This window comes from Lissotriton vulgaris, chromosome 7 (genome assembly GCF_964263255.1).
Source record: "Lissotriton vulgaris chromosome 7, aLisVul1.2, whole genome shotgun sequence".
NCBI classification, from domain to species: domain Eukaryota; kingdom Metazoa; phylum Chordata; class Amphibia; order Caudata; family Salamandridae; genus Lissotriton; species Lissotriton vulgaris.
In genome coordinates, this window is record NC_141695.1 from 519908963 (window position 1) to 519925688 (window position 16726).

Consider the following 16726-nt stretch of genomic DNA (forward strand, 5'->3'; position numbering starts at 1 on the left):
CTCAAAATGGCTGAAATGTCATCAGACTGGAGAGGTATTATAACGTTAAGCATCAGGCTACATGTTGCCATTCCCACTCGCACCATCTTCTCAAGCCTGAACCAACGCAGCCACTGATAAAACATCTTTCTCATGGCGTCCTGAGATGCCCACTGTTAAAACAAGAATCATTACACGGAGTAGGACTGGGTCAGTCAGGTAGGACAGATGCACCTCATAAGGCTATTTACACGCTGTTACAGTTCTGACTGAAACGTAAAACGAGCAGTAACCAAAGAATCCAGCCGCAGTCCCAGCGATGCGAAGCAGGACACTATGCAGCCCTGTCTCAAGCTTGGGAGGCAGGGAACGGCAAACCCATCCAGGCGGGGAGGAGACCTGGGAGGGCGAGGACTGCCCACGCATGTGTGGTACATGTTACTTTTGCATGCACTGCAGCTCGCGTGTGCGGCTGGTGTAGGCAGCGCCTGTCCCCTTCCTCTTTGGGGCGGGGGCTCCCTCTTCATCACGGGAGCCCCGATGCCAAAGAGGAAGTGAAGTGCGGGAGCTGAAGTCCCAAGAGAGCGGCAGATAGCAGTGTGAGGCTCCCATGCCTATAGAGGGAGCTTTGCATCTTGCTGACAGAAATTTGGAGAAGCTGGAGTGCTCCAGTACCGCGACGCAGCCAGCCGCCACGCCAGGCGAGTTTGGAGGATCCTTCATTTGTGCCGATGAAGGCACAGTGGCAATGTTTATTTACTGAGCGAGCCCTCAAGGGCCGCTCCTACGCTGGTGCGAGTTTTCATGAAAGTGAAACTGCATGCTGACTTGCCTCCCAAGGCAGACAGGCGATGTGCGCCGCGTTCACATTTCCAGTCCGGCCTGCGCGTGCCCATCTCTTGTCTCCCTTGAGAGGCAAGTGGACAACAATAGATCTCGCAGGCGACAGCGCTTTCGCGAGAACTAAAAAACTCTGTCCCTTTCCTTTCGTTCCCAGAGAAAGCAAGGACAGTGTCAACTTCTCCTGCTCTGCCTCTGGCAGCTGCCCTCCTCCCCTCTCTCGTTATTCCTCCATCTCTTTCGGTCTCTCTCCTCCATATGTGCTGATTTCAAGAGACAGCTCTTATGTACTCTCTCTTGCCTCTCCTTTTCTTTATTTGTTCCCCTGTGAAATGGATCCAAAAATGTCCTTATTTTCTGATCGTTTTCTATTCAAAAGAAAAACCCCTGGACGGAGAGAAAAAATAATTAGATACCTAAATAGAGCAATACAGAGTGGGCAGCAGACAGGCCAGATTGTTATTTACACCCACATACATTAGCGCCACTTTGCAGAGTTTGCCAGTGAAAGCGCTACTTTCTTTTTATCTTCTTTCTTTAAACATTATTGTTTTCCCAGGGTGGGGAAGTGCACCATTCCTAAAGGGACTGCAATACCTGGTTGATGGGTGGAGTGGAAAAGTTTAATGTGATCGTTTTCAACTGTTTTAATTATTTTAGCTTATAAAATGTGGCTCTGTGTTCGGGATGTGGTCTTTTTTACACCAAACTGCTTACATTTTGAAAGGATATAAGCAATGGAGATTGAAACGGGTCGCTTCCTGGTCCTGTAGCCATGTCCTGAACTTTTCAGGCAATATTACTCACTGATTTCTGAATAAGGAGTTTTAAACAGTTACGGTAACAATGTTGTTACTGATTACAGTTCACAAGCTTTGCTTATGCTTGTATTCCCTACGAGTGTTTGCTTTTTCCAGGGTGTTATTCATTTTTTTTCAGGCAGCGTTTTGCTGTTGTCTAGTGCATAATTTGAATGTAGTCGCACCACACTTGATGTGTAGCTGAAGGCAGGGCGAGTTTCTCTCATTGGGGCAGTATGGTGTTCAGTGTGGGAGAGGATGTGGCACTTTGGCCAGAGCTGCTGAATTTGGAACTGGAGAACCATGTTCAGCCTTTATGACCAGTCCACCAGACCACACTTCTGACAGAGCTCATTTCGATGCTACACCTTAGAAGGCCCGATAGACCTTAGGAGCCCTGGTGTGTTAGCACCCGCAGGTGGACCCTAACAGTGACAAGTGCGAGTTAACCTTGAAGGCCTCTCCACCACAATCCAAAGTGCAGTTCACCTCCAGTCTTGCGAGCAGGCATACGAAGAAGCACACCCTAGATCGACAGTGACTCTGTCACCACTGAGGTCACAAGACCCTTGCGGCCAGTCCACCTCACCCATTGGCACCTCCATTGGCCTTTTTCAGCAGTAGTAGTTCAACTTACCAGGGGTTGGCAATGTAGGATTTGCATGCACACCAAACTTAGGGGGTGATTATAATGACGGTGAGAATGCCACGTCGCCACGTCAGTTGCTGTCCCACCGCTATCAGTGTCTGCATCACTGCCCGCCATATTACAGTGGCGGGTGGTTCCCTGGCGGTCGGAAAGACCACACACCTGACTGGCTCCTTGAGCCCGCCAGTGCAGCGGAGGGTCTTGTGGTTCCTACAATGCTGGTGGTGCCTATCAGGCACTTCACTAGGGATTATGATGTCCCTTATCAGCCAACCTAGCCATGGCGGTTCACCCCCATGGAAAAGCGGGCGGAAAGGGACATTTGGGGACATAGCAGGCCCCTTTCCCCCAGACATGGGACCTGGAGGGCATCTATGATGCCCCCTTACGTATCACTGCACCATGTGGCAGGCACCACATTTTGCCTGCCACGTAATGCAGTGATGTAATTGCCACGGATGATGCAGCTAGCAGCACATGCTGCAATGTAAAAGCTATGCACTGTGAACGCCATAGTGGCGGTCTCACTGTAAGGCCTATCGTGGGGCCGCCACCTTGAAGGCCAGTGGTCCCATTCCCCGATTCGATGGCGAACAGACTGAAGTCCGTCTGCCATCGTAATCAGCCCCTAAGTTTGCAAACTTCTTCGTCTCTGCTTCATGCACAAACACTTTTAACATGTGCAGACTGCTTTCGGGCCACTGGAGTTATGCAGCAATGGAAACCAACATTATGTTACAGTGTTGACTAAATTATGCATCAATAAAAAGGCTGCAGTGTAATGCAGTACATTTTATGATACTTTATTATTGTGACATATTTACACATACTAACAGCCTCTGCAAAGCTTTTGCCTCATTAGTACTTGTGTAACATACAAATGCAGGAGTGGGAAAGGTGACCAGTCAACCTTTGCAATGGGTCCTACACTTCACAGCAACATAAGTCACGTTTCTTTTAGTAATTTTTGATAGGTTTGAGCTACAAAATAGTTTTGGGTGAAATTGTTAGATTATGCAGCAGATGATGTATTATGTGGCAAATATGATACAGCCATAGTTAAGGGGAAAACATTTTTCCACTTGACCTAATTTTGCCCCAACATTGTAGTTGATCAATTTGTAAGTTCCCCAAACCCAAAAGTCGAGTTTAGGCACAATTTGCATTTTAAAAGCAGTCCTACAACACAGGGCTACTTCTAAACTGACCTCAGGCTTCAGCAGTGCACACATGCAAGCGCAAAAAGGGCTGCTGGCCTCTTAAATACCATGCCCTATTATATTCTAGGGACTTAAAGGTCGTTCTAATCCCCCCTTCCCTATTATGTACTAGGGCCTTATAGGAGAGGTCATGCCAATGATAGAGGTACCTTAACCCATAGTGCACCCTAGTGTATGTAGGTGTTTTCATTGTATTTTTAAGTGTCTCTTTCAGAATAGCACTGGCCCTGGGCCTGTTTAGGCAGAAGCCAGGGTCAGTCAGATTCAGCTACCACCAGTACCAGTCAGCAAAAAGTTGGGGAGTGCCCAGGGCACAGGGTGGCTTTGCAACACTAGAGATGCACACACTCAGAAATTAAAACATAACACCATGGTTGGGGGGTTCTCTTTAATAATCAGAGTTGATTTTTATCCTAATGAACCTATTTTCCAACATTAGGATAAGGAAAGACTGGGGAAAAATCATAAGATTCTAATGTATACCTTGAAGTTTTCATGCAGCACTTTGATGACGGTTAATAGCTCACTGTTCAATGTTAGGATTTTAACTTATAAACTGCAAATGCCAAAAGATTCTCTCAGACAAAAGCAGTAACTCACTGGCCTATTTACATGATATGCAATTTGTGATCTGCGTGGTACCCGTTCTTTGCAGCAGGCATATTACCCCACTGTGACTACCTTACCATGAGTCAAAACTTCCACTAGACAACCCTCCGATCTCTCTCAATAAAGAACATTAATCACTGAAGTTATCTTTACATATTTGTTGTTGCCTAAAAATTGCTGGAGACCAGGAATGCAGCAGCAGGTACTTTTCAAACCATAATGCACTTGAAAACACGATGCCCCCACCCTAAGTCAGCGACCTTTGTTTGCTTGGTGAATGAAGATGCAAGATTCATATACATGTTTTTTTAACATTTGATCTGATTACTATACGAGTGTAAATAAGAATAAAGCATAATGCAAACTGTGACTACATGACTGCTTTTCTCAATATTTCACTTCGAAAGTATGCGATTGTATTTGTTTAACGTGCGGCGATTTGTATGGGGTCACTGGAAAGTCCACAAGGTTGTCCCTGTCCCCCGCGGAATTTTAGTGTCTCCTACGCCCCTGCGTGTCCGGGATCATGCGATGGAACGGTTGCACAACAGGTGCACAGCCTGCGGCGCTGCGCTTCCTCCGCACCTGCATGGCAGCAGGCTCCAAATTGCTGCCTCTACTGCGTGTGGTGAAACGTCTCTGGGCAGGGCCGGTTTCCTTGAACTCTTAAGGACTGTATGTTTTTTCCTTTGGGAGGTTTGCCGTTCCCTGAAGAGTGACGAAGCAAACATAAATAAATACATGTAAGCTATGCAGTGGCTCTAAATAAGCGCTTTCTTTTTTCCTTAACCATTAATTGTGCTGATACCACCAGTGCCCCTTTTCAAGTGCCGACAGACAATCGATGAGGCACCTGGTGCTTTGGCACCGGGCCCACTGCACCATTCTCATAATGCGTTTTACCACCCAGCCGGAGGCCGCGTTTTACTTTCTTACTTTAATACCTTTGCTACAGCGTGTTAATAGAAACGACAACACAGCTAAAATCCTCGAAGCCTGACCGGTTGATATTATTTTCTGGACTGCAGTTGCTTGTCATTTGTCATGGTGGCAGAGATAAGCTGCGTTTGCCTACTTTCCCAGGGGTTGTCCACTCTAAAATCTCCTGACCACACGAAATGACAGAGCAAAGACACACTTTCTTATCATTTTCTGCCCAGCCATTCCGGCGCTTCTGAAAGCGTGCTTCGCTGTCAGAAGCATAGGGGGACTAGGGAGCACCACAAACCAGGCTATTAAAGTTGATTCTAGGAGTGACATTGGAATAATACGGTACTACTCAGCACATTTCTTTGAAATTGTTTATTGTTCCATTCTGTGGCTTTGTTGGGATGTCTCATCTTTGGTTTGTATTACATGGTGCCACTTATCTTATGATCATTTCCTAATTACAGTCAGTAAATACAAAGTGCTCAGCTCCAGAACAGCCTACATGATGCAGTAAAATAGGTCACAGAATAATGGCAGAAATGGAATTGCCTAATCATGTGTGTCCTATTACTTAGCTGCTCCTAGATACTTTAGCTAACTTCATTGTTATTAGTGTTGAGGCAGTGATTAATTACTTTTTTGACTTTAGATCATCTCCTTATTGACATTCTGCACAACCTTCTTTTTCCTTCCTCGCCATTTCTTGCCTTTCCACATTTCCATTTCTACGCATGTCTTTTACTGCTTTTTCATCCTTTCCTGGTTCCATCCTTTCTTCTTTGTTTTTCTGGTCACCGATTTTTCATCTCTCCTTATTTTGTCTTCATACATTTCCTTCTTTGGCCATTTTAATGTCCCTCTTTTCTCGTCAACCCTGATATTTCCCATTGTTTGTCTCTGTAATTCCCTTCCTTTCCCCTTCCTGTCTCTTTACCTTTCCAGACTGTCTTCTAATCATACGAATGCGGTAGTGAACTTATAAACCATGCATTAACACAAAAGGCTTCTTGGAGCAATGGAGCTATAAAGGAAGCGCTCATCTCAAGGTCTCCAGATTTTGAGAGCGTTTGCCCAAAAAACGTGTCCTATGGTTTGAGGGATTGGGGATTAATTGACAGAGCATTTCAAATCTGCAGTATCATGACCGATGACAAAAAGCACTGCTTCTTGAAGGTCTTAAAGTCCATGCACTGTTGAACTAGTAGCCTGTGAAGGTTCCAGAGATTTGGTCGTGTTTTATGATGCCTTAAACCAGATTAATGAATTTTTTAAAGTTTGAAGTTTATTTGTGTGATGGGGAGCCAGAGACAAAGGGCATTCCCAATTGTAGAGGTGAAAAAAGGTACTTCCTACATCGGCACATTCTGAAGGAAAGGGAACTTTTTTGGATGCAATCTGATAGGAAGATCCTGGTATTAAAATAATGAAAATGAAGTTGTTTTGGCAAAATTGGAGAAGTCTGTCATTTAGAGGATCAGAGGTGTTTTCAATCGCATCACTTTATTTACATTTTTATAGTTGAAATGTATACGTTGGAAATTAACAGATACCCACAGCTGAAGTAATTGGTAATGCATACCTTCTCGAATATGGAACTATTTGGCAAATTCAGCGTACTTTAAAGATTTCGTTAGACAGTGGATGAACATTGACGTGTCCTTGGGGCTTTGAAAATAAATTTGGCTTAGCTACTAGAGTGAGCTTTGGCTAATAGTTGCTTGACACATCTAAATCGAATCAAACTTACTGCACAGGTTTTAATGTTGGTTATAGTGTGCTCCTATAAGGATATGTCGGTGTGAAAATCATGGACAGTAAAAGCTAGGCTTGTGGGAATGCAGTTGGTGTATTAGATCACTTGCTCTATGCTTTTAATAAGTTGGTGCAATTCTGGGTGAATATCTTGAATCAGTTGTATTTAGCAGTAATCAATCAATTGATTTTGTTTAATATTTTGAGCATGTTAATGGTTTCTCACAGGGTAGTCCTAAATGCTATATAAAGCATTGTAGTAAAAACCTGATTGTGAGAGCTTAGATGACTGGAAGTAAGCTGTTCTTATATAAAAATAAAATAAAAAAACTAGTGATGGATTTGACAATACTATCTAAGAATGAAGTTGTTATATTCAGGAAAATATTGATTCTGTGGTATATAGGATTATGTTGTGGGGTTTAAATATATTCATGTTTGATGTTCAGGTATGTGAATTGCTTTTTATGTCTTATTTGGCATTTGTTTGTGTTGCACTTTGTCTTGGATCCTTTGTAAGTATTATTTCTTGTGCTGTCTCTAATGTTCCTGTTAATCTCCATATAAAAAGGAGCAATGCCTGGTGTAGTACTGGTATTGTTGGGAATGAATAGTGTCTAATTGGACAGTGCTCTGTTGGATGGGTGGCAGATCAGATGTGGCCCTATACAATTATACAGCCCATGGTTTTGTGTTCATAATGTTTTACCCTAATAAACATTGTTTACAAATATATATTAAAGTTGAAACTATTTAGGAGAAATAACTCGATAGAGAAGATTTCTTGTGTTGCAGTAGAATGCCCGGGTTTGAAATTTCCCCATTTATTTTTTCTTTTATTTATATATAATAACATGTTATTTACATCTCTCCATGTGATTGGAAGATAATCAGATTGTCCAGCTTGTATAAAGTTGGTTGTAGGTTAAGGTACGATTATGTATAGGAATCTATTTCTTAGATCTCAATTTTAAGTGTCTATTAAAGCATTGTTCTTTTTGTTTACAGGCTAATGATAATTGCGGTTCGTGCCCATATTCATAGTAAATGGTTTGCCATGCTAACTACTTGTCCTTTTGAAATAATTAATAGAAAACATGAAACTTACATTTTATTAGTGTTTTGTTTAAAATCTGTGTTTTCCCTTTACAGGCACAGCTATTTAAACATGGAAAAAGAGAAGATTGTTTACCCTATGGTAAGGCAAGAATGGCATTTTGAATTAATGCTGTTAATGAGAACAAGTAACATGTATAACATTTTCTACTTAATTGAATTTTTGACTTTTCGTGTTTCTCATCAGAAGTCTGTAACTTGATGGGAAAATACATTGATTTTAAATAGTCTGATTACTAATACATTCCTTTATTAGGTCATGCCTACAAGACAGTTCATGTGCTGTCTGTTGAGAAACATTTTTAGATTACATCAAGCTTAGAGGCTGCCCTTTGTTTTTGATTGGTTGGCTTCCATGTCACTCTCATTTGCTACTTCTTGCTCATTAGCATGGTTGTTTCCCTTCCTCTTCTTGGGGTTTCCCTCCCCTGGAGCATTGATGTATTACTTTGTCTTTGCACTGCCTGCTTTTTCAGGTAATACTTTTTTCTTTTTGTTAAAGAACTCCATCAAAGTGTATGTGTTCTATAGCGCTCTCCTACGTGTGCTTCACTTTTGCCTGTGTGGAACTTCACAGGCCCAGGTGTGATGCTCTTGCCCTCGTGCATGTCCTTCCCTGGCCGTGTTGCTTTCTCACTATGTGCTCCATCCTCCTCTAGCTCCATGTCGCTCTTTCCTGTGCTCCGTACTCCACATTGCTCTCTTCTCTCCTGTGTGGTCCTCGTCCCCTCTGTGTTGCTTACCTTCACCCACACCCCCTGTGTTGCTTACAGCTGTTGGTGTTGGTTCAGACCCCACCTCCCCCATATTGCTTCTCCCACCTGCATTCCAAAAAAAAGCTTTTGTGCATTTATTTTCTTTGCCAATCTGAGTTGGATTGGCGAATAAACAAAAATAAAAGCTGCTGCATCATTTTGTAGGCGAACACGTGTGGTGTGCTCACCTATAAATGACGCAATCTGCTTTTTTTCATTATTTAGCCAAAGAGTTTTGTCATTCAATTCCTTATTGAAGAAAAGTTTTAATCCAAAAACTTTCTATAGTGAGTAAGGATTTCACGTCTGTTGTTTCACCCCGGAGAATAGTAACCCCCGGCACTCAGTCAAAGTATAAGGAATGCAGCAAATTCAAGTGTGATAGTAAAACACCCTTGCTATTCCCTACCTCAATCAAAGAGAAAAAACACACCTGTTATGGAAAGAGACCTGTCGTACGGTTCCTACTATTTCAGTAAGACTGTGCATTTGGGGAACATAAACGTCAAAATGAATGCATTACTGAGTCCGTGCACTCCTTCAGAATATGTTGACCTAAATCCTGGCTAGCTCACAATGCACCATGTGGCACTTTAGCCCTACAAGTTACCAGATGGTATGTGCAACATCATAACATGACAACCCTGATTCCACAAGGAAATCGTGGAAACAGTTGTACTTTTTCATTGTAAACTCAGGCATGTCCAAAGAGATTCACAAGAAGTACACAAATTGCTATTTCTAACACTGAAGCAATTTTGTGAAAAGAATTAACAATTCAATCACTGTGCAACTGTGTTGGTTATATGCATAAATATAATTGTACTTCTCCTTAACGGTACCATCCTCTAAAGCATATTTTATTTATTTATTTATTTATTTATTTATAGTGTTTTGTATAGCGCGGACAAGACCCGTGGGTATCAGAGCGCTTAACAAGGGAGGAATTACATATAAAGATAATAAAAGCAATACTAACAACAAGAGAATAGTGAGGTAGAAGGCAATATACTGTATGGACGAGATTAAATATATATATTCATAATGGCTGTGCAATTAGCATTATATGGCGAGCTGGGCTTGGCTAATGTTATGGTAACAAACCATGCTCGTTGAGGTAGGGTTAAAAGGCGATCCAGTGCATATCAAGGATAATAAGTATAAATAAATCAAGTGCGGTAGAAGTTATATATAATGAATGTGACATATAGTTAAGGTTCCACATATAGGGATAAATAAATCAGGTGAGATAGAAGTTATAAAGTATGACTGTGAGATATAGTTAAAAGTTCACACATATATGAGGTAGCAGTGATGTGTCAAGCCTCGGCTTGCGCACGGCATCAGTTCATTGTTCGATGATGATTTCCCAAGTTTCCATGAAGAGGGCGGCCCTCAGTTAGCGTAATTGATCATCCCAGTGATCCTTGGGTTTCTCTAAGTAGGGTATTTACTCATCAAGTGGCTCTTCAGTTCTCGTTTGAATGTTACTGTATTTTGAATCTTCCTGATGTTTGGAGGGAGTGAGTTCCAGATTCTGGGGGCAGCTCCAGAGAATGCTCGGTTGTAGGTCTTTTTCTTGTGGAAAAAGGCTGGTCGTAATAGCAAATCTTTTGCGCTTCTAGTTGTTCTGTTACCTCCTGAGATCTTAAGTTTCTTGGCTAGGTATCTAGGTGTGTTGTAGTGAACCGCTTTGTGCGTAATACAGGCCATCTTCATTTGAATTCTGGCCTCGTATGGTAGCCAGTTTAGTGCTTTCAGGTGAGGAGATATGTGATCGAATGTCTTCGTTCCCGTAATGAGTCTCGCCGCTGCGTTGAGGCAGGCTTTTAGTGGTGCTGTGGAAGTTTTTGGCAGGCCCGCTAATGTGGTGCAGCCGTATTCGATCCTCGAGATGACTAGTGATTGGATAGCCAGTTTTAGATCTGTCTCAGTGATAAAGGGTTTCAGTTTTCTTAAATAGTTCAGGTGGAAGCGGGCGCTCTTGGCCATTGAGTTAATATGGTTTTTCATGTCGAGGTTCTTGTCGAGTGTAATTCCTAGTGATTTGGCTGAGTTAACTAGGGTCGGGGTGCAGTTTAGCGCTGTCACCAATTTAGTCCACTCTGTAACTTCAGATTGGCTCCTTGTCGTTGAGATTAGCAGGAATTCAGTTTTCTGGGCGTTTAGTTTCAGATGGTTCATTGTTAACCATCGCAAAGCACTCTTTAGTGTCTTGTTCATTAGGTCAATGTCCTCAAGGGAGGCGATCTTTATGTATAATTGCGTGTCGTCCGCATACATATGATAGGATACCTGTGATTTTTGAAGGATCTCCGTGAGAGGTTCTACATATAAGTTGAATAGATCTGGGGATAGCGTAGAGCCTTGTGGGACCCCTATTGCGTTGGGGCTCGGGGAAGAGATTGCTTGGTTAACCAGGAATCGCTGAGTCCTGTTCTGTAGGAAAGAATTGAACCATTTCAGCACGTTTCCAGACAAACCCATCCTGTCTTGTAGTCTGGTCATAAGCACTTCGTGCTTTACCGTATCAAATGCTGATGATAGGTCTAGGAGGATCAGTAGGCAAGATTGATTTCGGTCTAGTGCTTGTAGGGCGTCATCGACAATGTGTAGGATCGCAGTTTCGGTACTGTGCCCTGTTCTGAAACCTGATTGGCAATCATCCAGTAGCGAGAATTTAGCGATGTGTTGACTTAGTTGGCCCTGCACGCATTTCTCAATGAGTTTAGCCAGTAGAGGGATGTTGGTCACTGGTCGATAGTTGTTCGGGTCTGTAGCAACAGCTGTCGGTTTTTTGAGGATGGGCATCACCTGCCCTGTTTTTAGACAGTCAGGGAGGGTTCCTTGTGCAAGTGAGGCGTTTATTATCTCGGTCCAGATCGGAACTAGAGTGTGGCTGATGTCTCTTACACACTTTCCTGGTAATGGGTCTTGAAAGTGGTTGTTCGGTCTAAGTTCCGCCAGCGTTCTGGCGATCTTTTCCTGGTCGTATAGTTCAAATGTGTCCCATTTTGCTTTATTTTTAGTTTGGAGGCTCTCTGGTGAGAAATTGGACTCGTTACTGGATGGAGGCAGTACCTTAAGGTTAGTTGCTGCAATTGTGAGGTCATCTTCAAGCAATTTAGATTTTTCCGTGAAGAATGAGGAGAATTCCTCGCAGCTTATGGGAGTTTTTGTATTCTCTAAAACCTGAATTCAGCATAGGATGTGCTAGTTTGCCAGAATACCTTAAAATGGTCTAACATCCCATTTACCTGCAGGTATGTGTCATCTGGGAGCCAGTCTTGGTGTAGAGCAGGCCCCTCTCCTCAGGATGAGCTAGAATTCCGGCATGCGGCGACCTCGACAATCCTAATGCTCCTCTGTCTAAAGAAAGGCTGGGTACAGTTTATATAATAAACTTCAACCATTCTCTCTTTATCAGAGTTCTGATCTAAATGTCATTGTTGATTCTTCCCACTTGGAGCTGTCACCAAATGGACGACAGCAAACAATGACATTTTGCGCAGTGAACTTAGTCCTTGTATAGAACGTTCCTAGGCCTGGTAATGTGCCTATGAAGAAGTGTAGTAAGCAAACCATTTTCTGAGAGCATTATTACATATGGGCACACAAGCAAATGTGTGTTAAGTCATAATTTAAATAGGATGTCAACTGTAAACGTGAACATGTAAAATGGATGTCTTTGTGCCCAAGGCCTATGTAACCGCACAACAGGCTTCAATTGAAGAAAGTCAAACACACGACCCACTTTGTTTCCAGATGTAACTCTAACTACTGCTTCTTCCAACATAAGACCTATCCCTCTAATTATCTACCTTTTTATAATCCCATCGTAAGCATTACCCAGATGTATGAATGCCACAATACCATGTGCATGTCACACAGCTGATGTGATGCCTGTGTCTACCGAATCAAATATATCTTGTGTGTAGTGCAAACCAGTAGCAGCAAGGTTATGGGGTATCATGTTCACACTGTGAATTTTTCTGGTGTCAAGCCAGTTCTTGCATTATTGGCACCAAGACAGTTGTTGTATGCTCTCTATCAAGGGATTTGAATTTGAAAAGGTGCTACCTATCATTTCAGGAGGAGGGCTACGCGGAGGCTTCATTTTTCCATGAAAACAGTCCCAGGCAGATTTCTCAATAGTCTGAATTTTTATGAGTCTCAAATACTCAACAGTTCTGAATTTCTCTTGAGTCCTTTTCTGGTACTCAGGATGTAGAGCACCAGCCATAATTCTTATTGTAAGATTTTTATTTATTCATGTTTATTATAATCCAGGAATTTTATTATAAATACCACAGAAGTCAACCATTTCCAATCTTAACAGCACATAGCAGAATATTTCACTTGATATACATTAACTTGTGACACATAAAATATGATTTCTTAGATTTTATTACATAAGATAAAACTGATTACAAAAATATATTCATATAACATGTCTAAGAATCAATGAAAATGTCACCTTAATTAATCAGTTTTCAATAAGACTCCGACAGAAGTGGTGAAGAGGTATTCTTTGCATTTAGAGGTTAATTAATGTATTTAGCCAATCCGAAAACAAGGGGATGCATTGATAATTCCAGCAATTAGTGATTATGAATCTGGCTACTAACATGGAAATGAAAATAAGTTTGACCTCTCTAGGTGTTATAATATGATTCGAGTAGCCCTACAAAGAGATCTAGTGATTTACAAGAATTGTTTTAGCTAAACAATTAAGAAACACCTTCCAATGTTTTGTTCCACCCACTGTTATAAGTAGGAAATGTGTGCAAGGGTTATCGTGGTTTTTTCACTATTGCTGTGTGTTGGAGTGTACTTGCCATTGCTTCGCCAATTGTTTTTTATTGTTCAAGGGTCTGGTGACTACACCATTATTATACTTGGACCTGTGAATAGAGAAATTATTTTGGTTCACTGTGTTTATTATCCCACCTTTCTATCCCTATAGATGGTAAGACAGACTCTTAGGTCAAAGGTAATATTTATTCTTACCTTTTGCACTTGCATACACATGGCATATACAATAGTGCTCCCATCCACCTGGGTGAAGGCCTGAGAGCCGGTATGGACTAATGTATTGGCTTAAACATGTTTGGCACCTGATAGGAAGACTCCGGTATAATTTCTCAAGTTACACCTGATTTTCTTTATTTTTTTACACTTTTTCCTGTGTACCTTTGAATATAGGCAATTTCATTGAGTTTACGCCCAGGTAGTTTTAATAGGACCGTAAATCCTGTGTTTATCCAGCATCACTTATTTTGAACATCTTCGCACTGTTGGTGAGGCTACCATGATAGTGCTACATCATCAGGTTGGGATGAGAAAGCTTATGAAGAAGCATGCCACAAAACTGTGGGTGAGGCTTTCTCGTCCATCATCAGTAATGATGTTTCCCTGAGGCCATTGTAACTTTAGTGTAGTTTGTAGATCCATCACAATATTGCCTTTTTGTGTGCTTTTTAAAAATTATCTTTTGTATGTTTGGTTTCGTTTAGATATTTACCGTTTAGATAAGCTGCAGAACAGCGTACTGTTGGAAATATAATTCTGAGTACTTTCACTGAACGGCATCAAAGTAAGAAATTAGCCAACTGAATTTACCTGTTACAGGCTTTGCCAAAGCACTTGGCACTACTTTGTTTGCAGTAGATTTCAACCCACATTTTTTAAATCTGGAGTTCAAGGTACTGTGGCTCCTGAAAAACTAAAGGTACAATTATTTCAGGATATTGACGAAAAGATGTCGCAGGTTTTATTTCAGTAAATCTACATTTCAGTCATTCACGGAAATGTATGGCTGAAGATGGTAACCTCCTGGTGCTCAGTAGTGGCAAAAAGTATGAGAAAGGTAACCTGTTAATTGCCTGCACTCCCATCATGAATCTTAACGTTTGGCTCAGGTCAACAATGTGTGGGCATTTAATTAACATTTTGCAGTTGTAATGTTGCTTACATCCATGGCCAATAACAAGTTACTGTGGCACTAAACTCTTAACACAACTATGGAACTGGGACATTGGTGTATTGTGCCAAACTTGATTTCCCTGTTCTGTACTGATAACATATGCCAAAAAATAAATAAAATATGTAAGGAAGACAGTAAATCTTGCAATTAACTTAGATTGAGTTCAGGAAATTTGGGAGCTTCCTCCTGCATTGCAAAGAGCTTCTGCAATCTTGATGTATCACATTTCAATCTCCAATTATTAACCTATCTGTAGCCCTCTAATTAATGTTGCCTACAATAATAACACTACTTTGAAGCCACTGTCTAGGGTGGCACGAGCCAGGGTTCCAGAGTTCTCTCAAAATCTTTGAATATGAGCTATTTATCGGGGAGAGCAAGTGACAAACATGCCACTTATTCTACAGCTGCAAATGCTCTTGCACTTGCTATGAAGATTTGGTTCCAACAGTATTGCAGAAGAAACAGTACCTTCTTGAGCGTAATCTCTTTTTTTAGTGGAATGTCCATATATTTACTTTACATTGAAGATACCAAAGAGGATTTTATGGTACATGTGGCTTTACCAAGAGCATGCGCAAGGTAGAGTAACCTCAAAACCGTTCTTAGGTTTAAAACTAATTGTACCCAAAAACACCCATAGTAATTATGGGCGTCCTTTTTGTATTTAGTACTACAAACATATATTTCAATAAAGAGTTCACAGAGAGTAAACGGGTAAACCGAATAGTAAATGTCCAGCCTCTTTTTCTGTTGTCAATCTACCAAAAAATATAAGACCGCGCATGTAAATCTTGCTAAGGTGCACAAGACTAGTTAGTAATTTGAGTCTTTAATGTTATCCTCTTTGATAATTTGCTCTTCTTCCAGCATATACTCCATTTGTTCCATAATAGAACTTCCTTTCTTTTTCTAACCTATATAAGCAAAGTGATCAATAATGTGCCAGCAGTATGGTTCTCCTGTTCCCACCCCTTGACACACTGGCGCACAGAATTGGATTTGTGTTCTGTGAAACTACTTTTTCAAACATAGAAGTAATCAGTATTAGCTATTGGATGCTTCTGTGATTTCAAATCTGAAGACACAAAAATATTTTTTTATCCATTTCAAGAAGATTTATAACTGTTCTTTTTTTCTGCAGCTTCCACTGTATTAGCATGCCTTGATAATTGTAAGCTTTCTGAAAGTAACCACACAATTCTTCGCAAACTTGGGGTGAAACTTGTTCAACGCCTTGGACTCACATTTTTGAAAACCAAAGTGGCACATTGGAGGTAAGGATCAGAGCTTGTACTAGTTACATTATTAGTTTGAAAAGTGATTTACTGTGGCAATGCATCACTCTCCTGCAGTGAATCTTTCAAAGATTCACATGTTTTGATTTAAACCCATTTGTTAGGCCGAGAATGCTTGGTTCATTTATTCTATTCTAAGAACAGTAACATATTTAATTCCATAACCATTCCACCTGATTGTCTGGAGCTTTATGTTGACCTCAGGTAAGTAGATAGACTCTGACTGCTACCTCACAAGGGCATCTTCAGATTTCTCTGCATCTCATGGGCTATGGAGTCCTCGGAATAGCCCTGGCTTATTTGGAAAGGTTTGGTTTCAAATAATATTAATTTAAAACAACTGCCGATGGTATTTTACATACTATGCTGATGAGTAAATGTATTTATAAACATGTTTTCCTTGTGAGCCCTTCTCCTCTGATTGCTTTTCTAGTTGATCTTCCTCTCTAGGCCTGCTCCTGTGTGGATCGCTAGTGGACCGCCTGACAGATATTCTAGTCTCCTACTCCCCTCACCATCTGATTCTTGTCATTCACTTCTTCTTTGGCTTCCTGCCCACAGGCGGCCAGAAAGCAGAAGTCTTAAGAAGTTGCAGGATGTTTTATCCCAAGAAAACGTTTACTAATGACCTTCAAAAGAAGTGCATGTGAGGTGTCCATATCAGCCACATTTGAGAACAAGCATTTGCAATGCAATAGGTCTCGCATTATTAAAGTTTGAGCTGTTGGTATTGCTAATAATAATGCAACACCAATAGCTCAAACATTCAGTAATGCGAGACCTATTGTAATG

The 16726-nt window shown here is 41.3% G+C and overlaps 1 protein-coding gene across 3 annotated transcripts in view; it reads left to right on the top strand.

The window, feature by feature from the left end:
• TBCD (tubulin folding cofactor D) overlaps positions 1 to 16726 on the top strand; it is a 2218561-nt gene that overhangs the window by 449512 nt on the left and 1752323 nt on the right. For all 3 annotated transcript variants that reach the window (XM_086930600.1, XM_086930601.1, XM_086930602.1), the window contains 2 exons: positions 7932 to 7977; positions 15781 to 15913. In XM_086930600.1, the coding sequence (XP_086786726.1) occupies positions 7932 to 7977; positions 15781 to 15913 (179 nt within the window). The remainder of the gene's footprint in view (positions 1 to 7931; positions 7978 to 15780; positions 15914 to 16726) is intronic.